The 25,657-nt window shown below is 49.3% G+C and overlaps 1 protein-coding gene and 1 long non-coding RNA gene across 3 annotated transcripts; one reads left to right on the forward strand and one right to left on the reverse strand.

Annotated features, from left to right (window-relative positions):
* Nucleotides 1-1,983: 1,983 nt before the first annotated feature.
* PSMA6 (proteasome 20S subunit alpha 6) lies at nucleotides 1,984-19,015 on the forward strand. Of its 2 annotated transcripts, none has more exons than XM_038756374.1 (7): nucleotides 1,984-2,115; nucleotides 12,065-12,159; nucleotides 12,714-12,795; nucleotides 14,187-14,342; nucleotides 15,112-15,290; nucleotides 16,823-16,917; nucleotides 18,806-19,015. In XM_038756374.1, exons 1-7 carry the CDS (start codon nucleotides 2,040-2,042, stop codon nucleotides 18,861-18,863), a joined length of 741 nt encoding a protein of 246 aa, XP_038612302.1. In that variant the 5' UTR covers nucleotides 1,984-2,039; the 3' UTR covers nucleotides 18,864-19,015. The 2 variants fall into 2 exon arrangements, with proteins under 2 accessions (XP_038612302.1, XP_038612303.1); XM_038756375.1 differs by having other exon boundaries at nucleotides 1,984-2,111.
* LOC119936842 lies at nucleotides 18,901-24,631 on the reverse strand. The gene is made up of 3 exons (XR_005453859.1): nucleotides 24,479-24,631; nucleotides 20,649-20,810; nucleotides 18,901-18,986 (listed from the first exon to the last, which is right to left on the reverse strand). It is a non-coding gene; the product is annotated as an uncharacterized LOC119936842 (long non-coding RNA).
* Between the last annotated feature and the right edge of the window lie 1,026 nt (nucleotides 24,632-25,657).

Raw genomic sequence — 25,657 nt, forward strand, 5'->3', positions numbered from 1 at the left:
CCCGTGGCGTCCTCACTACTGAAAAGGCAATGGGTACATATCCTGGACAGATGCTCCCTGCATGGAGGGGGGAGACTTGAGGTGAATAGCAGAGGCAGAGCAGCTTCTGCCCCTTCTCCCCACCCCTTCAACATCCAACAGTTCCCAGCTCGCCCCTGCTGAAAAGTCCTTTTGCATTCTCTTTTAGGAGGCCTTCCCTGCTTAAATTCCCGTCTCCCCAGTTTAAATAAATACGATGGATTGGTTGGTTGATTGATTCTTCCTCCTGCTCTCTATAAATCATTTTTCTACTCCTGAAAAGGCAATGGGTACATATCCTGGACAGATGCTCCCTGCGTGGAGGGGGGAGACTTGAGGTGAATAGCAGAGGCAGAGCAGCTTCTGCCCCTTCTCCCCGCCCCTTCAACATCCAACGGTTCCCAGCTTGCCCCTGCTGAAAAGCCCTTTTGCATTCTCTTTTAGGAGGCTTTCCCTGCTTAAATTCCCATCTCCCCAGTTTAAATAAATACGATGGATTGGTTGGTTGATTGATTCTTCCTCCTGCTTTCTATAAATCATTTTTCACCTAGTAATAATAATAATAATGATGGTATTTGTTAAGCGCTTACTATGTGCAAAGCACTGTTCTAAGCACTGGGGAGGTTACAGGGTGATCAGGCTGTCCCATGTGGGGCTCACACTTTTTAATCCCCATTTTCCAGATGAGGGAACTGAGGCCCAGGGAAGTAAAGTGACTAGCCCAAGGTCACCCAGCTGACAGTTGGTGGAGCTGGGATTTGAACCCATGACCTCTGACTCCAAAGCCCGGGCTCTTTCCACTGAGCCACGCTGCAGTGCTTGGCACATACTAAGCACTTAACGAATGCCATCATCATCATCATCATCATCATCATCATCATCATCATCATCATCATCATCATGAGAAGCAGCGGGGCTCAGTGGAAAGAGCCTGGGCTTTGGAGTCAGAGGTCCTGTGTTCAAATCCCAGCTCTGCCAATTGTCAGCTGGGTGACTCTGGGCAAGTCACTTCACTCCTCTGGGCCTCAGTTCCCTCATCTGGAAAATGGGGGTGAAGACTGTGAGCCCCCCGGGGGACAACCTGATCACCTTGTATCCTCCCCAGCGCTTAGAACAGTGCTTTTACTGTGAGCCCACTGTTGGGTAGGGACCGTCTCTATATGTTGCCAACTTGTACTTCCCAAGCGCTCAGTCCAGTGCTCTGCACACAGTAAGCGCTCAATAAATACGATTGCTTGATTGATTGATTGCACATAGTAAGCGCTTTGAGCCCACTGCTGGGTAGGGACCGGCTCTGTATGTTGCCAACTTGTGCTTCCCAAGCGCTTAGTCCAGTGCTCTGCACACAGTAAGCTCTCAATAAATACGATTGATTGATTGCACAGAGTAAGCGCTTTGAGCCCACTGCTGGGTAGGGACCGGCTCTGTATGTTGCCAACTTGTGCTTCCCAAGCGCTTAGTCCAGTGCTCTGCACACAGTAAGCGCTCAATCAATACGACTGAATGAATGAATAAATGCCCTTATTGGTATTATTATCATCATCATTTTAGACTGTGAGCCCACTGTTGGGTAGGGACCGTCTCTCTATGTTGCCAATTTGTCCTTCCCAAGCGCTTAGCACAGTGCTCTGCACACAGTAAGCGCTCAATAAATACGACTGATGATGACGATGATCATCATCATCCGCAGAAGCGCAGCCGCCCACGGGGTCGGGAGCAGTCGGCGCATGCGCGGGGGAGCGACTTGTCGGGGGGGCCCCCCCCTTCCCCTCCGCGCGCGTGCGCACTGGTCCGTTCAGCCCGTGGCGGCGGCGGCGGCGGCGGCGCGCGTGCGCACTGGTGCGTCCAGCGCGTGGCGGCGGCGGCGCGCGTGCGCACCGGTGCGTCCAGCCCGTGGCGTTGAGGGGGGGGGGTTGCTGGGGCCCGGCGCCCCGGAAGCAGTTGTGGCGGCTTCCGGTTCCGGGTCAGGGGGGCGCTGAGGCGGCCGCTCCACAGGCCGCCCGTCCGTCCGACCCGACAAGATGTCCCGCGGCTCCAGCGCCGGCTTCGACCGCCACATCACCATCTTCTCCCCCGAGGGCCGCCTCTACCAAGTAGGTCAGTGGCCGCGACGCCGGGGCCGACCGACCGACCGACCGACATCCCGCCATCCCTCCCTCCGCCATCGTCGCACAACTGCCCCGTCATGGCGGGAGGGCCGGCGCCGGGCCCGGGCCTAGGCCCCACCATTCATTCATTCCTTCATTCATTCATTCATCGCATTGATTGAGCGCCGACTACGTGCGGACCATTCATTCATTCAACCGTATTTGTTGAGCGCTCACTGCGTGCACACTGCGTGCAGAGCGGTCATTCGTTCAACCGTATTTATTGAGCGCCGACTGCGTGCACACTGTGTGCGTATTGAACGCCGACTGCGTACACACTGTGTGCGTATTGAACGCCGACTGCGTACACAGTGTGTGCAGAGCATTCATTCATTCATTCAACCGTATTTATTGAGCGCCGACAGTGTGCGGAGCATTCATTCATTCAACCGTATTTATTGAGCGCCGATTGCCTGCCCACTGTGTGCAGATTGAGCGCCGACTGCGTGCACACTGTGGGCAGAGCATTCATTCATTCATTCAACCGTATTTATTGAGCGCCGACAGTGTGCGGAGCATTCATTCATTCAACCGTGTTTGTTGAGCGCTGATTGCCTGCACACTGTGTGCAGATTGAGCGCTGAGTGCGTGCACAGTGTGGGCAGAGCATTCATTCATTCATTCAACCGTATTTATTGAGCGCCGACAGTGTGCGGAGCATTCATTCATTCAACCGTATTTATTGAGCGCTGAGTGCCTGCCCACTGTGTGCAGATTGAGCGCTGACTGCCTGCACAGTGTGGGCAGAGCATTCATTCATTCATTCAACCGTATTTATTGATCGCCGACAGTGTGCGGAGCATTCATTCATTCAACCGTATTTATTGAACGCCGACTGCGTACACACTGTGTGCAGATTGAGCGCCGACTGCGTGCACAGTGTGGGCAGAGCATTCATTCATTCATTCAACCGTATTTATTGAGCGCCGACAGTGTGCGGAGCATTCATTCATTCAACCGTATTTATTGAGCGCTGAGTGCCTGCCCACTGTGTGCAGATTGAGCGCTGACTGCGTGCACAGTGTGGGCAGAGCATTCATTCATTCATTCAACCGTATTTATTGATCGCCGACAGTGTGCGGAGCATTCATTCATTCAACCGTATTTATTGAGCGCTGACTGCCTGCACACTGTGTGCAGATTGAGCGCTGACTGCGTGCACAGTGTGGGCAGAGCATTCATTCATTCATTCAACCGTATTTATTGAGCGCCGACAGTGTGCGGAGCATTCATTCATTCAACCGTGTTTGTTGAGCGCTGACTGCCTGCACACTGTGTGCAGATTGAGCGCTGACTGCGTGCACAGTGTGGGCGGATCATTCATTCATTCATTCAACCGTATTTATTGAGCGCCGACAGTGTGCGGAGCATTCATTCATTCAACCGTATTTATTGAGCGCTGACTGCGTGCACACTGTGTGCAGATTGAGCGCTGAGTGCGTGCACAGTGTGGGCAGAGCATTCATTCATTCATTCAACCGTATTTATTGAGCGCCGACAGTGTGCGGAGCATTCATTCATTCAACCGTGTTTATTGAGCGCTGACTGCCTGCACACTGCGTGCATATTGAGCGCTGACTGCGTGCACACTGTGGGCAGAGCATTCATTCATTCATTCAACCGTATTGAGCGCCGACTGTGTGCGGAGCATTCATTCATTCAACCGTATTTAGTGAGCGCTGACTGCAGACTGTGTGCAGAGTATTCATTCAACCGTATTTATTGAGTGCCGACTGTGTGCGGAGCATTCATTCATTCAACCGTATTTATTGATTATTTATTGAGCGCCGACTGTGCGGAGCATTCATTCGTTCAGCGTATTTATTGAGCGCCGAGTGCGTGCAGGCTGTGTGCGGAGCATTCATTCATTCAACCGTATTTATTGAGCGCTGTGTGCAGACTGTATGGAGAGCATTCATTCGTTCAGCCGTATTTATTGAGCGCTGAGTGCGTGCAGACTGTGTGCAGAGCATTCATTCAACCGTATTTATTGAGCGCCGACTGTGTGCACACTGTGTACAGAGCATTCATTCATTCAGCCGTATTTATTGAGCGCCGACTGTGTGCACACTGTGTACAGAGCATTCATTCATTCAATCGTATTTATTGAGCACCGACTGTGCAGAACATTCATTCAATCGTATTTATTGAGCACCGACTGTGCAGAGCATTCATTCATTCAATCGTATTGAGCGCTGACTGTGTGCAGAGCATTCATTCATTCAATCGTATTGAGCGCTGACTGTGTGCAGAGCATTCTTTCATTCAATCGTATTTATTGAGTGCTGACTGCAGACTGTGTGCAGAGCATTCATTCATTCAACCGTATTTATTGAGCGCTGACTGTGTGCAGAGCATTCATTCATTCAGTCGTATTTATTGAGCACTTACTGTGTGCAAAGCACTGGACTAAGCGCTTGGGAAGTCCAAGTCAGCAACATATAGAGACAGTCCCTGCCCAACAAGGCTAGAAGGGGGAGACAGACAACAAAACAAAACATGTATTGAGCGCTTACTGTATGCAGAGCACTGGACTAAGCGCTTGGGAAGTCCAAGTCGGCCTACTGAGAGCTCACCTCCTCCAGGAGGCCTTCCCAGACTGAGCCCCCTTTTTCCTCTCCTCCTCCCCATCCCCCCACCCTACCTCCTTCCCCTCCCCACAGCACCTGTATATATGTTTGTACAGATTTATTACTCTGTTTAACTTGTACATAGTTACTGTTCTGTTTATTTTGTTAATGTGGTGCGTCAAGCTTTACTTCTATTTATTCTGATGACTTGACACCCGTCCACATGTTTGGTTTTGTTGTCTGTCTCCCCCTTCTAGACTGTGAGCCCGCTGTTGGGTAGGGACCGTCTCTAGATGTTGCCAACTTGGACTTCCCGAGCGCTTAGTCCAGTGCTCTGAACACAGTAAGTGCTCAATAAATATGATTGAATGAATGAACAGAAACAATCCCTACCCAACATTGGGCTCACAGTCTGTTAGCAGGACTCCTGTCTACAACAGAGCTTAGAACAGTGCTTTGCACATAGTAAGCGCTTAATAAATGCCATCATTATTATTACCAGCTTAATTGTACTCAAGTGTTTAGAACAGTGCTCTGCACAGGGTAAGGGCTGAATAAACACCACTGACTGATGGGTCAGAATGGGAGGGGCAATGGATTCATTCATTCATTCAGTTGTATTATTTATTGAGCGCTTACTGTGTGCAGAGCACTGTACTAAGCGCTCGGGAAGTCCAAGTTTGCAACACATAGAGACGGTCCCTACCCAAGAGCGGGCTCACAGTCTAGAAGGGGGAGACAGACAACAAAACAAAACATATAAACCAAATAAAATAAATAGAATAAATATGTACAAGTAAAATAAATAGAGTAATATGTACAAACATATATACATATATACAGGTGCTGTGGGGAGGGGAAGGAGGGGTGATGGGAGGGAGAGTCAAGCAGAGGCATACCCATTCCATTCCTAACTTGGGCAGTGGCTAGCGAGTGGAAGGCAAAATTGCTCAATAAATAGCATTGATGATGTACCGTTTGTTCAGTTATTAACATATGAGCTAAATGGTATTTCTGGGAAGTAGAGATAGGGAGGAGAAGATAATGGAATTGTGCAGTGCCCTGAAAATCTGAAAAATCTGGGTCCTTTAGTAACGACCACTTCTACTCCAACTGTTACCACTATCCCCAGTGATTCATAGTGACGCTATAGAACTTCATTCATATAAATATGTATATATAAAACTGTAAATATACACACACACACACTACACTGAGGAAAGCAAATTACCCAATGTGGGCAGCCACTTAACTTTCCCCGGCCCGAAAGGCAGTTTGCCAGCTCTCCCTCCTTCCCGTAGCAGCCTGGTGACCCCCTCATTCATTCAGTCGTATTTATTGAGCGCCTGTTGTGTACAGAGCACTGTACTAAGCGCTTGGGAAGTCCAAGTCGGCAACAGACGGTCCCTACCCAACATTGGGCTCCCAGTCTAGAAGGGGGAGACAGACAACAAAACAAAACATGGAGACAGGTATCAAAACCGTCAGAACAGATACAGTTATAGCTGTGTGCACATCATTAACAAAATAAATAGAATAGTAAATACGTACAAGTAAGAGAGTAATAAATCTGTACAAATATATATACAAGTGAACTGTACTAAGCGCTTGGGAAGTACAGGTTGGCAACAGAGAGAGATGGTCCCTACCCAACAACGGGCTCACGGTCCCGGCCTTCCTGGAGGCCATGGGGGCAAGTTGAACGGGGGGGTTAGGAGTCTGGCGGGTAGCCCTGAGCCCCACGTGGGACAACCTGATCACCTTGTATTTCTCCTCCCCCCCACCCCCACAGTGCTTAGAACTGCTTGGCATGTAGTAAGCGCTTAACAAATACCATTGTCATCATTATTATTATTATTATTATTATTTTCTGGGCCTCAGTTCCCTCATCTGTAAAACAGGGACTGAGACTGTGAGCCCCACGTGGGACAACCTGATCACCTTGTATCCCCCCCGGCCCAGCACTTAGAACTGCTTGGCACATAGTAAGCGCTTAACAAATGCCATTATCATCATTATTATTATTATTTTCTGGGCCTCAGTTCCCTCATCTGTAAAACGGGGACTGAGACTGTGAGCCCCACGTGGGACAACCTGATCACCTTGTATCCCCCCCGCGGGACAACCTGATCACCTTGTATCCCCCGTCCCGCCCCAGCACTTAGAACTGCTTGGCACATAGTAAGCGCTTAACAAATACCATCATCATCACTATTATTATTCTCTGGGCCTAAGTTCCCTCATCTGTAAAATGGGGATTAAGACTGTGAGCCCCATGTGGGACAACATGCTAGCCATGTATGTACCCCCTGCACTTCAAACAGTGCTTGGCACTTAGTAAGCGCTTAATAAATACCATAATTATTACAAGGCTAATCAAGTTGGATTAGTCCCTGTCCCACATGGGCCTCACAGTCTCAGTCCCCATTTCACAGAGGAGGGAACTGAGGCCCAGAGAAGTGAAGTGACTTGCCCAACAGACAAGTGGCGGAATGGGGATTAGAACCCATGACCTCCGACCCCCAAGCCTGGGCTCTATCCAGTTTGCCCTGCTGCTGCTTCACTATTATTATCATAATAATCACAGTAATCATAACGGTACCCTTTCAGCGCTTCCTCTGTGCCAAACACCGTGAGCCCCACGTTTGACAACCCCATTATCTTGTAGCCACCGCGGTGCTTAGAATAGCGCTTGGCACATAATAAGCGCCTAACAAATACCATCGTTATTATCATCAATCTAAGCACTGGGATAGACGCAAGCTAATCTGGTCGGACACAGTCCCTGGCCCACATGGGGCTCGCACTCTTAGCCATCCAGTCGTATATATTGAGCACCGACTGGGTGCAGAGCGTTGCGCTAAGCTCTTGGGAGAGTAACAATAATAAACAACAATAAAGTCACATTCCCCACCCACAATGAGCTTACAGTCCGGAGTATCCCCTCCCGGCCCCGCCACTTGTCTGCTGTGTGACCTTGGGCAAGCCGCTTAACTTCTCTGGGCCTCGGTGACTTCATCTGTAAAATGGGGGTGAAGACCGTGAGCCCCACGGGGGACAACCTGATTACCTTGTATCTCTTCCAGCGCTCAGTACAGTGACTGGCACATAGTAAGCGCTTCACAAATACCATCATTGTTACGCCCCGGCGAGGGGGGAGACCAGGCCTTTCCCCCGCCTCCGCGGACCCCGGGGAGAGGGAGGTTTGCCTGGTCCAGGAGGATGCACTGTGACTGTGAGCCCACTGTTGGGTAGGGACTGTCTCTATATGTTGCCAGTTTGTACTTCCCAAGCGCTTAGTACAGTGCTCTGCACATAGTAAGCGCTCAATAAATACGATTGATGATGATGATGATGATGCACGGCTCAGTCCCACATTTTATGGCACCAATCAATCGATGGTATCCAATTTGTACTTCCCAAGCGCTTAGTACAGTGCTCTGCACACAGTAAGCGCTCAATAAATACGATTGATGATGATTTAGTGAGCTCTTACCGTGTGCGGAGCACTGTGCTAGCCGGGTGGGAGAATACAACACGGACCCTGCCTATAAAGTAGCCCCCAGTGCCTGGCTCCGGAAAAGGTTCCTAGCCCCCACGCCAACCCCCGCGGTGCTCTCCCAAGTGCTTAGTACAGAGTTCTGCGCGTAGTAAGCGCTCAACAGATAGGAACCGCCCGAGTAGAGGGATTTTCCACCATCCCTGCGCTCATCCCCACCCCACTCCTTTATAGAGAATTCTGTCGTTTAGGAACGGTGACCCCAAGTTCTTCTAGATCATTTATATTTGTGCAGAAGTAACTGTTCACTGCTACTCCTATTAATCCCTCCTTAATTAATCATAATTAATTACTCCTATTAGAAGCAGTGTGGCTCAGTGGAAAGAGCCCGGGCTTTGGAGTCAGAGGTCATGGGTTCAAATCCCGGCTCCGCCACTTGTCAGCTGTGTGACTTGGGGCAAGTCACTTAACTTCTCTGTGCCTCAGTTACCTCATCTGTAAAATGGGGATTAAGACGGTGAGCCCCCATGGGACAACCTGATCTCCTTGTAACCTCCCCAGTGCTTAGAACAGTGCTTTGCGCATAGTAAGTGCTTAATAAATGCCATTATTATTATTATTATTATTGTTAATCACACACCACGTCTCTTAGGTAGAGTGGTAGGACTGAAATTTAGGATCCCATTTTTCAAAGCCAAACCTCCATGTGGCCCAGTGAGATTTGGCACTTGAAGACCATATTGGGCATCCTTTCCTGTGGCATGTCTAGCTTCTCAGATCGGGGAGCATAAAGCTTTTGAACAATTTCTAGTTTGTGTCCTGTTCATTTATTAATGTTAGGAGTTCAGTGAAAAGCGTTTTGGGATATGGGTAAAATGGATTTACATTTCGTTACTTCTGCTGTAATAAACAATAAGCGGCCTTTCCGGAATTCCCCACTGTGGCTTGGGATGCCTAATATCACATGGCCTAACCCATAGGCCCCTGCTGACTTAAAATTTCTTTTCTTTTGGCTTTGTAATCAAATATTTCACCCAGACATAGGGGAGGCAACTCCTTAACTGCAAAAAGTGTTCATTCAGACTGGTTCCTAATGTCATCTCTGGGATTTCTCAGTGGTGCCGTGGAGTTTCTTTTTATTGGTACTAACGTTTATTAAGTGTTTATAATGTACAATGCATGATACTAAACACTTGGGATAAATAATTGTGGATTCAGACACGGTCCTGGCCCACCAAGGGCTCGAAGTCTAAATGGCGGGAGGGTAGATACACAGAATGAAAGACATCTTACGAATCAGTCAATCAATCAGTTGCATTTGAGTGCTTACTTTGTGCAGAGCACCCTACTAAGAATTTGGTAGAGCACAATATAACAGGTAGACATGTTCCCTTCCCACAAGGAGTTTACAGTCCAGAGGGGGAGGCTGACATTAAAATTACGAATGTATACACATAAGTCCTCTGGGCCAGAGAGGGTGAGGTGAATAAAGTGTACATATCCTAGTGCCAGGATGAATGTGAGGAATTGCAAATGCAATGAAGGCAGAGTAAATTCAATAACAGTGAAAAATAGAACAGTTAAGAGTATTTAAGAGGGCACTCTTCTGTCTCTTCAGAGTTCCAGGCAAATATTTCTTGGGCAGAAACTGCCACCACTTTCCCTCCAAATTTAAAAATTAGGAAGGCAAACTTCTGCATGCCTTTCCATCCAAATTTAAAAATTAGGAAGGCTAACTTCTGCGTGCCTGCTACCGGGGAGGAGAGAGGAACATCAGACAACCCTTCAACCTCCATGAACCAGTCTTTTGTCCACCCCCTGCTCAAGGGGAGAGGAGAGGGCTTGATTTGGCACGCAGAGGGTCGGGGTTGCTCCCGAACCTTGAGTGACTTCTGGACCATGAATCCAGAATTTGGACCTACTCCTTTCAGCAGAGGAAGAGCCGAAGTAGAAACTTCAATTTCTGAGGCTTCTAGTACCTAGACAGTTAGCATAAAAGCAAATCTAGACTTTTCCATCCGACAGTCCTCGATTGGAGCAGCATTGGAATGTAACAACCTTCATCCAGGGGATCGAGCAACTTAAAAACAAATGCAAGATGTATGAGCCCCGCATCGTTTCCAGAATTATTTGATGTAAAACCTTCTGCTGGCTGACCTAGTATATTAGGACACTTGTGGAGGCTGAAAAGAAAGTGAAAGTCAGATGATTTCTGTTGCCATCATTTGAGTTTGCAGGAAATGGCATGATAAGAATCCAGTTGTTTTTAACCCTTAAAAAGAGCTCATTCTCCTTTGAAGATGCGGTGTCATTGTGCTTGGAACTGCATCTACTGATGTTTCTACCAGATAGTCCACCAGCCAGGCCATTTTAGCTAGAGGAATTTGAAAAGGTCTCCCTTTTCCTGACTTCCGATTGCCCGGAGGCTGCCCTGAGGGGAGATTGGATCCAGCTCCAAGCAGAGAGAATTGCTCCAAGTTTTCTGGGGTAACAGGGCCTAGCCAGTTCTCTGCTACTCCCAAGTTCTCTGCCTAGACTTATCTCTTTTCAGCCAGTTGATCAGAGGGGCTTACTATGTGCAGAGCACTCTGCCAAGCACTTGGGAGAGTGTAGTTCAACAAAATTGGTAGATATGGTCCCTCCCCACAAGAAGCACTGGGCCTTAAAATATGTCAGACAAGGGTGCTTTCCTGCTTCTGGCTTAGCCCATCATCATCGTCATCATCAATCGTATTTGTTGAGCGCTTATGGTGTGCAGAGCACTGTACTAAGCGCTTGGGAAGCACAAGTTGGCAACATATAGAGACAGTCCCTACCCAACTGTGGTTAACCCTCTTAGTGCCCATTGTCTAATTTTTTTCATCCAAGATGTGTGTGAATATTGAGTTTTATGAGGAACTGATATCACTTGGCCATTTTCCCTAAATCTTTTTTTTTTTAGGCAAGGCAAGAGTCTGCTATCATCCCTCAGTAGCACTTATGTATTATCTTTATACTCTAGTCCTACCTCGTACCTGTAGGGTATTTTCATGTCTGTCTCCCCGCTAGACTGTAAGCTCCTCGAGAGCAGGGATCATCTCTACTAGGTATCATCATCATCATCATCAATCGTATTTATTGAGCGCTTACTGTGTGCAGAGCACTGTACTAAGTGCTTGGGAAGTCCAAGTTGGCAACATACAGAGACAGTCCCTACCCAACAGTGGGCTCACAGTCTAAAAGGGGGAGACAGAGCAAAACCAAACATACCAAGAAAATAAAATAAATAGAATAGATATGTACAAGTAAAATAAATATTAAGTATAATAATAAATATTAAGGTATATTGTACCCTCCCCAGGATTTGCACACAGTAGGCACTTAGTAAATACTATCGTTGCTGTCTGGGGTCCAGGAAGAGTCTCTTTGCTGGTTCAGTCAATCAGTTGTATTTACTGAGACCTTACTCCGTGCAGAGTGCTGTTCTAAGCGTAGTAGACTGCACTTCTAGACTGTGAGCCCACTGTTTGGTAGGGACCGTCTCTATATGTTGCCAACTTGCACTTCCCAAGCGCTTAGTACAGTGCCCTGCACACAGTAAGTGCTCAATAAATACGATTGATTGATTGACAGTATAACAGTAGGCATGTTCCCTACCCATAATGAGTTTACGGCCTAGATACAGTTGAGCTGTTTCTTAGAAGAGGCTTGAATAAATTTTGAAGATAGAAGGCAAGAAAAAGCACCCGTTAGCAGCCACCTTGAGGGAAGTGTTGCCTTGTAATAGAGTCTGTAGCGAGGTAGCAGTACAGTGCCACATTGTCTAACGAGTCACATTGTGCGTTTCGCAGAGTATGCTTTTAAGGCCATTAACCAGGGCGGCCTTACATCGGTAGCCGTCCGTGGGAAAGACTGTGCGGTCATCGTCACACAGAAGAAAGTCCCCGTAAGTAGCCGTCCTGGTGAACGGACTCCTGGCCCCTGCAGTGGGCCCGGGCTGCCGGCTCTGGCCGAAGACCTTTCTGGCCTAGATGCGAGCCGGTCCGGAGCCAGCGCGCACGGCGTCCTGCCGTGTCCATCCCGTGTCCATCCCGGCCCAGCTTGGCAGGGAGCAGAGAAGGGAAGGCCAGGGTGCGGGTCGGCTTCCCGGAAGCCGGCACAGATCGGGGGTAGCTGCTGCTACCGCCTGCCCCCCGCCCTCCGGCACCACCGGCCCCCAACCCCCACAGAATGGGTTGTATCACCGCTACACATCCGTAGCCCGCTCCAGCGGGCTCGGCGTGCCGCCTTCCGACACACGTCCGCCTTGGGGCCTCCCATCTTCATCTGGTCCTGGAGGGCGAGACCGTGAGCCCTCCAACCAGTTATAGGGGTGAGGGGAGTGGAATACAATTCTACCGTTAATTCGGGTTTGTGTCCTTCAAAGTACCCTGGTGACGTTCAACCTGCCCGGGCCCAAAAGCCAGCGGTGTCTCCGTAACTCTTTGTTTTGTCCATTAGGATAAGCTACTGGATTCCAGCACAGTCACTCATTTATTCCGAATAACCGAAAACATTGGCTGTGTGATGACAGGAATGACAGGTAATTGGCTCTGTTTCTTCCCAGTTTTTGGTTTGGTCTTATCAGGGCGGGGGTGGGGAGGTTTGGGTATTTGTTAAGCAATTACTGTGTGCTAGGTGCTGTGTTAATTGCTGGGGCTGATACAAGATAATCAGGTTGGACACAGTTTATCCCCGACATGGGGCCCACCGTCTTTATCTTCACTTTACAGGTGAGGTAACTGAGGCACAGTGAAGTGACTTGTCCAAGGTCACACAGCAGACAAGTGGTAGAGCTGGGTTTAGAACCCAGGTCCCTCTGGCTCCTAGGCCCATTTTTTATCCACTAGGCCACCCTGCTTCTCATTTTCAGCCGTGAAAACCTTTAATGTTCTCAAGGGGTTGGTTATAGGGTTTCATGTTACATTAATGTTTCTCACAACTTCGCCTTGGTACCTGATTTTGAGGTGGGGTCAGGAAGCTTTATTATAGTCCTGCATTATAAGTGTTGCCCAAAGCCCCACGAATCTCTGGAAAATATAAACTATGGAGTTCGTAGTCTCCAACACCATTTATTGAGCACCTCCTGTGTGCAGAGCTCTCTACTAGGTGCTCAGGAACATTTAATAGATGTTAAAGACAAAGTTCCTGCCCTGAAGGACCTTATCAAGTAGTTGTTTAGGCCTTTTTCCTTATGTGGAACTCCCTCCTGCCTTATCCAGCAAACCACATCCATCCCCACCTCAAAAGCTTCCTAAAATTTCCCTCCACCCTCTGCTTCTCTTGCTTGCGTGTCCTCTAACGTTCCGACGCTCAGTCTATTGACTGCAAGTCTCCCCTTTTAAACCGTCTTCTAAACTACATTTGTTGAACTGTTGGGTAGTCGGTCATTTAGATCCCTTCCCTTGCTCATTTGAGTCATCATCAATCGTATTTATTGAGCGCTTACTGTGTGCAGAGCACCGTACTAAGCGCTTGGGAAGTACAAGTTGGCAACATATAGAGACAGTCCCTACCCAACAGTGGGCTCACAGTCGTCTTCTAAATATCTTCATCGTCAGATGTAGTGCTATTACAGTGAAAATCAAGAGAGATGCGCCCTTTGGCCTTGCACCTAGAGAAAGGGACATGACTGCTGTCATCCCTTTGGCCACTTTTTTCTGAAACAATTTTTACAGCCTTGGGGACCGAGTCCAATCGGGGTAAGGCAAGCCGTCCCTCTTCCCCCTCACTTTTTGGGGTGGGCAGCGGTTAGCAAAATTATCTGTGATTTATACTCTTCCTCCACCCCGCCCTCCCAACTACAGTATTGCCCTCTTCTCTCTGCAGCCCAGCTGAGGTCTTGTAGAAAATAAGGCACGTTTCCTCTCTTTGGTGGTGGTGGTGCATTTTATCTGGCTTTGGATTTGAACCTCTTATTCCTCTTGGTATCAGCTGACAGCAAGTCACAGGTGCAGAGAGCGCGCTACGAGGCTGCCAATTGGAAATACAAGTACGGCTACGAGATCCCGGTGGACATGCTGTGCAAAAGGATCGCAGATATCTCTCAGGTCTACACACAGAACGCCGAAATGAGGCCCCTTGGTTGCTGTAAGTATGAATCCGCCTGGCCGGCCCCAAGAATTGAGCTATTTTAAATGCCATTTGGGTCGCGCTTCAGCGGGAGCCCTGGATTATTAGTTTTGTGAAGTGAAACACAGCGAGCGAAATCGAAGCAGCCTCGACGTTTTATTAAGCTCGCTTCCGAAAGGACCGGTCTGGCATTCAGAACCCAAATGGGGATGGGTGCCGGCCGTGCTTAAATGCCACCTGTATTTTTGTTTCATTTCAAATAAAATAACTTGCCTGGATGCAGGGGGAGTTTGTTCCAGAATGGTAGTTCCGCAGTAGATGGAATAATGAGTCAGATATTTGATATATTTAGATGTCTAACATCGCTACGGTGTATATATGTAAAGATTGTGTGTGTGTATATTTAGGGAGAGCGGAGTGAGTTGTCCTCTTGCTAGACAATGACGCTGCTCATGGTGAAGTTTACCTGTGGGTGCACGTTTGGCTGAGAGGAGGCCGGTGCATTACCCACAGTTGTGACCACAGCCAACACACCCAAAGACCGCCCTTTGTTGTGTGTTTGGGTTTGCAGTCTGCAGCGCCTGGCCCCGTCTTTGCTTTGGTCTTGGAACTTCTGCCCTGAAAGAGCCGCTGCTCTCTCAAGTTGTTGGACTTTAATCTTTGAGCTGAAAATATTTGGGTCAGTGAGGTCTGGGGATAGGGGTTCCACACCCGTCTCGGGGATGCCGTGTTGTTGGAAGGAGATGGACAGACGGGGAAAGACTCAAAAGCGCCTCTTCTTCCGTAGGCATGATTTTGATCGGGGTGGACGAAGAGCACGGGCCGCAGGTGTACAAGTGTGACCCGGCCGGCTACTACTGCGGCTTCAAGGCCACCGCGGCAGGAGTGAAGCAGACCGAGTCCACCAGCTTTCTGGAAAAGAAAGTGAAGAAGAAGTTCGACTGGACGTTTGAACAGACGGTAGAGGTCAGTTAGCGGCGGCGCGCGCGCCGAGCGAGGCTCATGGGGGAGAGAGGGGAGAAGAGACAGAACTGGAGGTCGGGTCCAGGGGACGGCGTCGGAGATTCGGGTTTGGCGGCTTAAAGGAGGGACTGAGATCGTGCGATAGACACTGTGTCCTCGAAGTTGATCGGGTGGCCTTGGGCCTCGCAAGAACAGAGGTGAGCAGCCATTTAGCACCGGCAGGCCCAGGCAGGATTTGTAACGGTGGACTTGCTATTCCTTCGGTCGCTTTCCGAGAAAGGAGGAGAAACGCTTGTCCTTTATTCCCAGTAATTCCTTCGGCCGCTTTCCAAAACAGGAGACACGCTTGTTCTTTATTCCCAGTACTCTATGTGCAGATTCCCAAATTATTGCATTTCGCCAAACTGGGAAACGTTCATTTTCTTAATGGACAAAAAGGAATATTCACACATGTAGATACTGCAGAATGTTTGGGGAGCGTTTGGAAAGAAGAAAGGTTTTGCTGTTAGCTTTACGGGAATTTTTTTTTTTTACTTTAGTCATTATTGGGTTTTCTGGACAAAAAGGAATATTCACACATGTAGATATTGCAGAATGTTTGGGGAGCGTTTGGAAAGAAGAAAGGTTTTGCTGTTAGCTTTACGGGAAATTTTTTTTTACTTAAGTCATTATTGGGTTTTCTGGACAAAAAGGAATATTCACACATGTAGATATTGCAGAATGTTTGGGGAGCATTTGGAAAGAAGAAAGGTTTTGCTGTTAGCTTTACAGGGATTTTTTTTTTTTTTTACTTTAGTCATTATTGGGTTTTCTTTACTTTTCCTCTTGATAATGGGGAGGAGAATTGGGCCATAAAGTACAATGTTCAGGAGAAAAACTGGCTTCAAGTTTCCCTGAGTTTTATGGTCTGATGGCAATGTCCTATTCTCAGACAACCTAGAGCCACTCTAACTGCCACCTTCAAGAACAGGACTCCCAGAAAAATGTAATCAGCTGTATTTATTGAGCACTTACGGTGTGCAGAGCACTGTACTAAGCCCTTGGGCAATACAATATAATTTAATAGGCACAGTCCCTGCCCACAACGAGCTTATTTAGCCTGTGAAAATAAATGATTAAGCTTCCTCTCGCAGAAACCATTTTCTGAAATAGCGAGCCTGCTTTGGGGCCTCAGGTGTGCATTTGTTTGCTCAAGCGTTCCTTTGAGACTATCGCCTGCTTAAAGAACCTGTTTTGCCACGAGAGATGTGGCTGGTCTTTGTGACCGGCCCATGTGTTCAGTCGGACAAACGCGTGCCCTGATTCCTGCTCACTGAAGACCGTTGGAGGATGTTGCTTCAGGGTGAAATTTTTCCAGTTTCTAGCAATATGGGCCGTTCAGGGCTGAGATGGGATCCTCAGAGTTTTCCAGCTCGGAACTAGATTGGGAGAGTGTTCGTGAGCTGTCAAAGGCCTAAAGGAGTTGGGGAGGTGGAGGGCCATTCTCTTCGGGGCTGGGTTTGAGTTTGATCGGTTGTTTCTCTTTTGCCTTCCAGACTGCGATAACCTGCCTGTCGACTGTCCTGTCCATTGATTTCAAACCTTCAGAACTAGAAGTTGGAGTAGTTACGGTTGAAAACCCTAAATTCAGGTGAGTTAAGAGTTGTGAGAGGACACAGGTGCTGTTTTCCTGTGATAGGTGGAGCCCCTTTGATTTCAAAGGAGAGGACCCCAGGTTGGACAGGGATTGGGTCTGAAGTGACTATCTTGGCTCTACCCCAGTGCTTAGTACAGAGAAAGCGTGTAATACCACAGTTATTGGTGTTTGTTATTAGAGAGGGGTGGATTCTCTCTTCCACCTGTTTCAAACTAGGTGGCGGGGCAATTTGCAGTGACCCAGGATTACCCAAAGCAGCAGCCCCTCTTTGGTTTGATCCCTTTTCTCTAAGCTACCTTGGATTTTGGGGGGTTCTGCCCACCTTGATGAATGGATTTCCACTCCTTAATGTCCTGGTCACTTGGGTTAATCATAACCCACCCACCCCCTGCACATAACAGCTGTGGTATTTTAAGCACTTACCAAGTGGCCAAGCACTCGGGTAGATCTACAAGTTAATCAGGTTGGGCTCAGTCTACATAGGAAGGAAGACAGGTACTCACTTGCTCCCCACTTTACAGAGAGGAGATGCAGGCAGTTGGCATAGACAGAATTAGGACACAGGTGCTCTTTCCACTAGGCCACACTCCTCCCTAGTAGCTCTTCTGCACCAAGTTGTTTTCCTCCTAGCTGTAGTTTATTTTAACCTCCAGGATCCTTTCTACTAATAATAATAATGATGGCATTTGTTAAGCGCTTACTATGTGCAAAGCACTATTCTAAGCGCTGAACTACTATTCTATTCTCCCAACCACTTAGCACACACAGTAAGAGCTCAAATACTTCTATTGTTTGCTACTATTTGGAAAGTTAATCAAGCAGTTGTATTTACTGAATACTTAACCATTCGCAGAACCGTGTTCTGAGCTCTCGGAGAGCAAACTAAAACATTATAATCCATGCCCACAGCAAGCTTCCAGCTTCCTTCCATTATGTAACACACTCTGAAAAGAACTCTAAAGACTTGGTGTTGAATTTTTGAACATTTATCAAATGTTGTTTAGGGGGACACAGGGAAAGTGGGGTTATGTGTTTTGGCTTGAATGTCAAGGGACCTCCCCTAGGTAAAGGAGATGTTTCAGGAGAGTTAGTATTTTCCTAGCCCAGTATGTGGGCTGGGGAGCTTCAGGACTTGTTTTGGGGCGCTGAAGTGAAGGAATGGGTAATGTTGCAATTTAGGTCTTGGTAATTAGAGAGAAAGCCCAGGATAGCCTCAATCCTAGGTGTTTTAGAGAGGCGGCTTCTCTTTTCCCAGCCCCTGTCCTTACCTCCAGTTTCCAAGTTGGGAACTACCACTAGTCCTTGAAAGTGAGAGCTTAATGAGGTAGTAGGGCTTGCTTGCTTCTCCCATGCTGTTTCATCACCCAGACAACACTAAGGGCCTCAATGACCCTTGATTCTCCCACGCTTCTGGACTGAAGGAAGCTGGACCTACAGATCACCCTCTCCTGGGGCAGTGTTGAAATCACCTGGAAGGCAAGAGGATGGAGTTCAATCAATCAATCATATTTATTGAGCGCTTACTGTGTGCAGAGCACTGTACTAAGCGCTTGGGAAGTACAAGTTGGCAACATATAAAGATGGTCCCTACCTAACAGCAGGCTCACAGTCTAAAAGGGGGAGACAGAGAACAAAACCAAACATACTAACAAAATAAAATAAATAGAATAGGTATGTACAAGTAAAATAGACTAATAAATATGTACAAACATATATACAGGTGCTGTGGGGAAGGGAAGGAGGTAAGATGAGGGGGATGGAGAGGGGGAGAGGAAGGAAGGGGCTCAGTCTGGGAAGGCCTCCTGGAGGAGGTGAGCTCTCAGTAGGGCTCCGGAATTGGACGACCATATCTAATTTCCCCTAATTTTTTTTTCTGTTCTAGGATCCTGACAGAATCAGAAATTGACACTCACCTTGTAGCACTAGCGGAGAGAGACTAGCTCCAGAGTGAAGCTGCCTGACCTTGGGCCTGGGCCACCGGGCAGGGAGTCCCGTGGCGAAAAGGAAACACAGCGATGGCTCAGGAGTGCAGAAGTAAAAGGCCCCTGCATGGGACATTAACTCTGAAAATAAAACAGAGGTTTTGGAAGAAGTTGTCCTCTTTTGCATTATTTAGAATTAAATAACGAGTCCTTCACTTAAAAGCTTAAATGAGCCCCGGTGGAATTCCTTGCCCTGACTCTGGGAAAGGAGAGTCTTTGTAACCCCTAATCTACTTAGGACCGAGTGACAGTTTAGAGATAGCTGCTAATAACATTGCTTGTTTGGTCACGGGGCTACGAATGGAAGCATCCTTCCAAACAGGATGTTCCTGCCCTTGAACTGTCGCCTCCAGCGAGTTCTGTAAAAAAAAAAAAAACGTTGAAAAAATAATAATGTTCTGCCCTCTCTTTGGGACAATGAAAACCCTTGCGTGGTTCAGCCGGAGGGTAATAGGAAAGCACAAACTAGATGAAAGCATTTCCTGTGACCCACTGGAAACAAGAAACAGACAATGGATTAAAGAGGTTGTGGAGGGGGTGCCTAAAGAAAAAAGAATAAAATCAATAGAAAACAAATGTGCCTGGATTAACATTAATATTTAAGAGCCATTATAGGATAAGCTTCAAAAAAAGGCAGTTGACCAAAATCTGTCCTCTTGCCCAACCCCCAGTGCCTCACTCTGGGGATACTGCCCTCGGGGAGCCTACATCATCATCAATCGTATTCATTGAGCGCTTACTGTGTGCAGAGCACTGTACTAAGCGCTTGGGAAGTACAAATTGGCAACATATAGAGACAGTCCCTACCCAACAGTGGGCTCACAGTCTACAGTTAGTACACGTCACAAACTTGGCATTTTTAGATCACGGAGCTTAAGTACACGCCACGGCTTGGACTGACATTTGTGTGCCCAGTGCGACCAGGACCGCACGTACACCCCTAGGCACATTCCCTTTTTCAAATGTGTCTATATTAGACACCCGTCAGCCCTAGTGAGAATCATGCCTACTATAAAGTTCCAACAATAGCTACATCAATCAATCAATCAATCGTATTTATTGAGCGCTTACTATGTGCAGAGCACTGTACTAAGCGCTTGGGAAGTACAAATTGGCAACACATAGAGACAGTCCCTACCCAACAGTGGGCTCACATCCCCAATCCCACGGAGGACAGGAAGCCAGACTTCATTCGGGCACTTCCCTAGCAGAGCTATCGTACACTACTGTAACTAAGCCATGGGTCTACAATTTGCCTGTTGGAAAACCAGGGTGCCTCAAATTCAAGCAGGCAAGCAAATCCTTCAGATATGGGGGGGGGGCGCGGGGGGGGGGGGGACCCACAACCCCAGGCAGCCCTAGGGGGCATGATTATTTTGTTAGTATGTTTGGTTTTGTCTCCCCCTTTTAGACTGTGAGCCCACTGTTGGGTAGGGACTGTCTCTATATGTTGCCAATTTGTACTTCCCAAGCACTTAGTCCAGTGCTCTGCACACAGTAAGCGCTCAATAAATGCGATTGATGATGATGAAGAGGCAGAATGCCCCCCCCACAGAGCCACCCTGCCAGCCATGCTGGCGACTTGTTGCCAACTTGTACTTCCCAAGCGCTTAGTACAGTGCTCTGCACACAGTAAGCGCTGGATAAATACGATTGAATGAATGAATGCTGGGGGCCAACGGACCGGCTCTGGAGGCCGCGGCCAGTGGCATGAGGGGAGCCCAAGCCGGCGGGCAGACTTACGTTTTCGCTCCGAGGCGGCTTTGAGTGCGGAGGGGTCGCTTCCATGGGCCCCGGCGATGCGGACACCACCCCCGCAGCCCGGCGTGACTAGTTCCTTCCGAAGCGGCCTGCGAGGACGGCGGCGGCGGCGTATGAGGGGTGGATGTTGACAACGTTTAGTGTCTACAAATCCAAAATAAGACTTTGTGTTTACCCGTCAACTGAAACGGCAAGCCAGGCCCGAGGCCCCCCCCTGCCTCGGTCTCCCTCCCACGGCTTGGCCTGGGAGCTGGCGTGGCCGGGTGGGGTGGCCGGCTGGCTTGGGCAGGGCTCCGGTCCGGCCCTCGGGCCAGGCGCTGGATTGCATCTTGACTGCGAGGCGGGTTCCAGGTTCAAAGAGGGGCAGGCACGGCCTGGGGTGGCCCGTTTCCGCCACTCCAGTTGGATTCCAGAAAACAGGGAAATTAGAACATTTTGATCTGATTAAAATCCACCCCCCCAAAAAAAAACATGTCCCTTCTCCCCCCACCGCCCACGATCCCCAGAATGAGCAGCCTGTGTGACATTATCCTGCTCCCTTCCCCACAGCACCTGTATATATGTATATATGTTTGTACATATTTATTACTCTATTTCTTTTACTTGTACATATCTATTCTATTTTATTTTGTTAGTATGTTTGGTTTTGTTCTCTGTCTCCCCCGTTTAGACTGTGAGCCCGCTGTTGGGTAGGGACTGTCTCTATATGTTGCCAATTTGTACTTCCCAAGCGCTTAGTACAGTGCTCTGCACATCGTAAGCGCTCAATAAATACGATTGATGATGATGATGGAAATTTACAAGAGAAGTTTCTGCCTCCTGTAGACATTCATTCAATCGTATTTATTGAGCGCTTACTGTGAGCAGAGTACTATACTAAGCACTTGGGAGACTACAATACAATAAACAGACGCTCCCTGCCCATAGTGAACTTAAAGTCGGGGCAGGGCGAAAGACAGACATTAATATTCACTTCTTATTGAGCTCTCACTAGATATCTAGACTGTGAGCCCGTCTCTGGGCACGGATTGTCTCTATTTGTTGCTGTATTATACTTTCCAAGCACTTAGTACAGTGCTCTGCCCACAGTAAACGCTCGATAAATACAATTGAATGATCCTACAGAAATGATACGGTCCCATTAATGACACCACATTTCACATTACAACCATTACAGAAAGACTTCTACCCTACGGTGACACGGCTCCCAGGGCAGATCGGCAGAGTTCGGCCTGGTCATGTAACCTGCTGCCAACTTGTCCTTCCCAAGCGCTTAGTACAATGCTCTTCACACAGTAAGCGCTCAATAAATACGACAATGAATAAATGGTCTCGGACGGCGGCCGAGAACCTCAACTCACTGGGTCGGAAAGCACTGAGGAAGAGGAACCTGGAACAGAAATGTCTTGCCTTCAGCAATCTACATTTCCTCCCCTTTGCAGGAAAAAAATGTCTGCAGCGTACTGTTTTTACATACCACCAACTCAGAACTCTCAGCTAGAAGCACCACACTCTTACTTTCTTGGTTACCCCCGTGAACGTGGGCATTTAAACATGGGTTACCGAGAACTCAAAACCACGGCCTAGTCCACGATTTCCTTTCATAGGAACCCTACAACCCGTCCCCAGAATTTACCAGACGTGAGAGAAATTCAAATCTTAAGAGGCTTTGCTGAGGGGGAATGGAGGGACAAGAATGAGCAGGGGAAGGAAGAAGCAGAACAGGAAGAGGCGGGGTCCGCTGGCGGGGTGAAGGGTGGCTTTGGGGGGAAAACCCCAGCTGCATGTAGCAGGAGGTAGCTGATGGGACTTCCCAATGACTAGAACAGTGAAGCAGCCAAGGGCCGGGTTATCTCTCCCCTTCGGCCCTGACTTAGCCGGTGTGGCCAGGACCAACGGAATAGGGGAAGTCACTAGGGCCGGGGGTCGCTGCACACCTACAAAAATCAGGTACTCCGAAAGCCCTCAAAATGAAGACTGTCGAGCGAGGCGGGGAACCTGCCTGACTACTTTTGTCTATCCCTTAAGTGCCCGGTCCAGGGCCCTGCCCACCAGACTGGCACCGGAAGAGGTGTCGGCGGGATTCAGGCTGCCGGTTGCTAGTATTCTGCAGATGGGAAGCATTTAGGCAAGATAAATCACCAAAATCCCCATTCGGCTCTTCCCCAGGACGTCCCGGGATCCCCGGAGAGCCCGTTTCGGGGTTAACCGTGTGGGAAAAGGCAGGCAGGGGCCTGTTCCCTTCCTGGTTCTGAACCACATGACCCGGGGGGCTGAGAACCGGTGAGACTCGCTCCCTTCTCCTGCCAGGGGAAGGGCTTCACACAGCAGGGCTCAGACCGGAGGAGGGGGTCACGGAATGACATTATGGCAACGGTCTCGTTGAAAAGAAACAAAGAACGTCGCCTGAATCAATCTCAGAGAGGAATCGCCCCTATGTGAAGCTGGGGTGTTTTTTTTTGTGGGGGCCCCTTCCCTACTTAATCCAGCGGGATTCCGCAGGTGGGGTGGCACCCTACTGGAGAAGAAGCAGAGCTGAAAGGGTGAAGGGAATCTGCGCCGGGAGCTCCCGCCAGCTCCCAAGGCAGAGCTCTGCTGCAGCCTTGAGGCACAGCGTGAAGGGCGTTGCCGGGAGCAGTTTGGCACCCCTGAAATGGTCCCCTGGGCGGTTCAGACAAGGCCATGTCCACTGCTGTGTCCGGGGGAAGGTGAATGTGTGGTCAGAGGGTACAGCTGCCGGGCCCCGAGAGGGGGAGGTCACGACGGCAGCAATGTCCTGAAGCCTCATTGCTCCGAAGCAATGTCGCAACCCGCCGGTTGTGGCCGAGTGTTGTGACATGTATACAACTGGGGGACGAGTGAATCTCAGGCTGTTCTTGACAGACGGCGGAGACCGGCAACGAGCACGGCGGCTGGCTGGGGAAACCCTATCTTACACGACTTCCTTCCTCTCCGGCTTGGACAGCAGAAGGGGAGAGGGGGTTTGACACAGTGAGGCTTCCTATGGACTCTCTGAGCAACAACTTGGTCACCATTCCAGGCATCTCTTCCTACCGGGAATACGCGTTTCCCTCCCCCCCGCGGGCATCGGTTGGTGGGGAGGGCAGAGCTGGTGGACCCGGGCCCCGGCTGGGAGTCTCCCAAGCAGCCAACGGTAGTAGTAAGAGTCTTAATAAAGGGCTTCCCTCTGCGGCCAGAGCTGCCCCTTCGAAAGGCTTGGGTTCCAGAGAGGGAGTCAGTTCCGAACTGAGCCCCATGGGCTCCCAGGGATCAGTGATCTCAGGGCCGTCCCGTCCCAGAGGAGCCTGTCCACATCGCTTCCTGCATTTTACACCCCCGAGGTAGGAAAGGGTACATGGTTTCTCTGTTTTAGAGAGGGAACCTGAGGCCCAGAGAGCAGGGACTGACTGACCTGTGTTCCTCCCTCCAGGACCAGGTTGCCTCTCGTGAGCCACATGGGATTTCTGTGGCCTCTGCCTGCCCCGGCATTGCTACTGCTCTGGAAAATGGGGGAAATTGTGCAGATTGAGGCCCAAAATCATCTTGGATTTTTATGACTCCTACAAAAGTTGTAGGCCGTCTTCCTCCACCTTACTCAAACTCAGGTAGCTTTTCCTTGACCCCCAAACAAAGCCTGATCTAATGAGGAAAACCGGGCTTATCTGACTGAGCCTCTGGCTGGGAAGAACGTGAGCACATGGGAAGACACAATGAGAGGAGTGATGTGGAAAACAAAATAAAAATGTTCGACTTTTTCAGGGAATGATGTCAGGATTGTGGGACAGATTTTCCATTTTTATGGAAATTCTTACCTCCAGCTGGATTTCTCTTGCGATGGGCCTAAGTTTCCAGGGGCTGGGTCTCGTGGCCCACTCTGCTTTGCTCGGTGGCCTTGACGGCAGGCCAGGAAAGGCGTCCTCCGTGGCCTGGAACGGCAAGCCACTCGTCTGGGACCGGTGCGGGATCTGACAGCAGGAAAGGCCACCTCAAAACTGCTCTACGCACTTTTCCCCGGGTTAGTCAGCCCCTCGCTTGGGCATTAATGACGGAGGCCAGAGGAAACGAGAGGAAGGTGAGGAGGCAGCAGCAGCAGTTCTGAGCCTATAGACCCAAAGGAGTGTCCCCAAGAGGCTAAGAAGCAGGGAAAGCCCCAAGCTTCCTTCCCCGTGGGTAGTAACGGGAAGGAAGTTGCTTTGGGAAAAGAACAAGGCAGGCTGGCGGGCAGTGGTGGCTGGGCACGCCCCGTGCGGCTTGCGCTGATTCCCGGCCCAGGCCCCGCGTGCCCAAAGCGTCCCCTGAACGCCACGCAGGGAAGATGGAGTCTCCTCCCGTTGAGAACGACAGAGGATCCTCAGTCCTGAGGTGGAGGACCTGCATGAAGGAACTGGCTAGTGAGTGAGCGGTCTGGCCAGCGCCATGCCCACGCCCTGGTCCCTGCCAGTCCTGCTCCTGCCGGGGCCCAGGAAGTAACGAGCGAGGAGGTGGGCAGGGTGTACAACTTATGTTGCCAACTTGTACTTCCCAAGAGCTTAGTACAGTGCTCTGCACACAGTAAGCGCTCAATAAATACGATTGATTGATTGATTGTACAGCCCACTGCCAAATGCCCGCGGAAGCCCTTTATGGGCAGGATTCCGAGACAGCTGATGTGAGCCAACTTGTACTTCCCAAGCACTTAGTACAGTGCTCTGCAGACAGTGAGCGATCAATAAATACAACAATGAATGAATGAATCCCAGTCCAGTGCTGATGCTGGGCCATGGCACCATAATAATAATAATAATGGCATTTATTAATCGCTTACTATGTGCAAAGCACTGTTCTAAGCGCTGGGGAGGTTACAGAGTGATCAGGTTGTCCCATGAGGGGCTCACAGTCTTCATCCCCACCTTACAGATGAGGTCACTGAGGCCCAGAGAAGTGATTTGCCCCAAGTCACACAGCTGGCAATTGGGGGAGTTGGGATTTGAACCCGTGACCTCAGACTCCAA

Source organism: Tachyglossus aculeatus, chromosome 14, assembly GCF_015852505.1.
Source record: "Tachyglossus aculeatus isolate mTacAcu1 chromosome 14, mTacAcu1.pri, whole genome shotgun sequence".
NCBI lineage: Eukaryota > Metazoa > Chordata > Mammalia > Monotremata > Tachyglossidae > Tachyglossus > Tachyglossus aculeatus.

Bases quoted from the DNA above. Each gene is read 5' to 3' on its own strand.
- PSMA6 (XM_038756374.1), top strand. From the start codon at position 2,040: ATGTCCCGCGGCTCCAGCGCCGGCTTCGACCGCCACATCACCATCTTC. The intron at 12,160-12,713 runs GTAAGTAGCCGT...TTTGTCCATTAG, and splicing joins TCACACAGAAGAAAGTCCCC to GATAAGCTACTGGATTCCAG. The intron at 16,918-18,805 runs GTGAGTTAAGAG...TTTCTGTTCTAG, and splicing joins GTTGAAAACCCTAAATTCAG to GATCCTGACAGAATCAGAAA.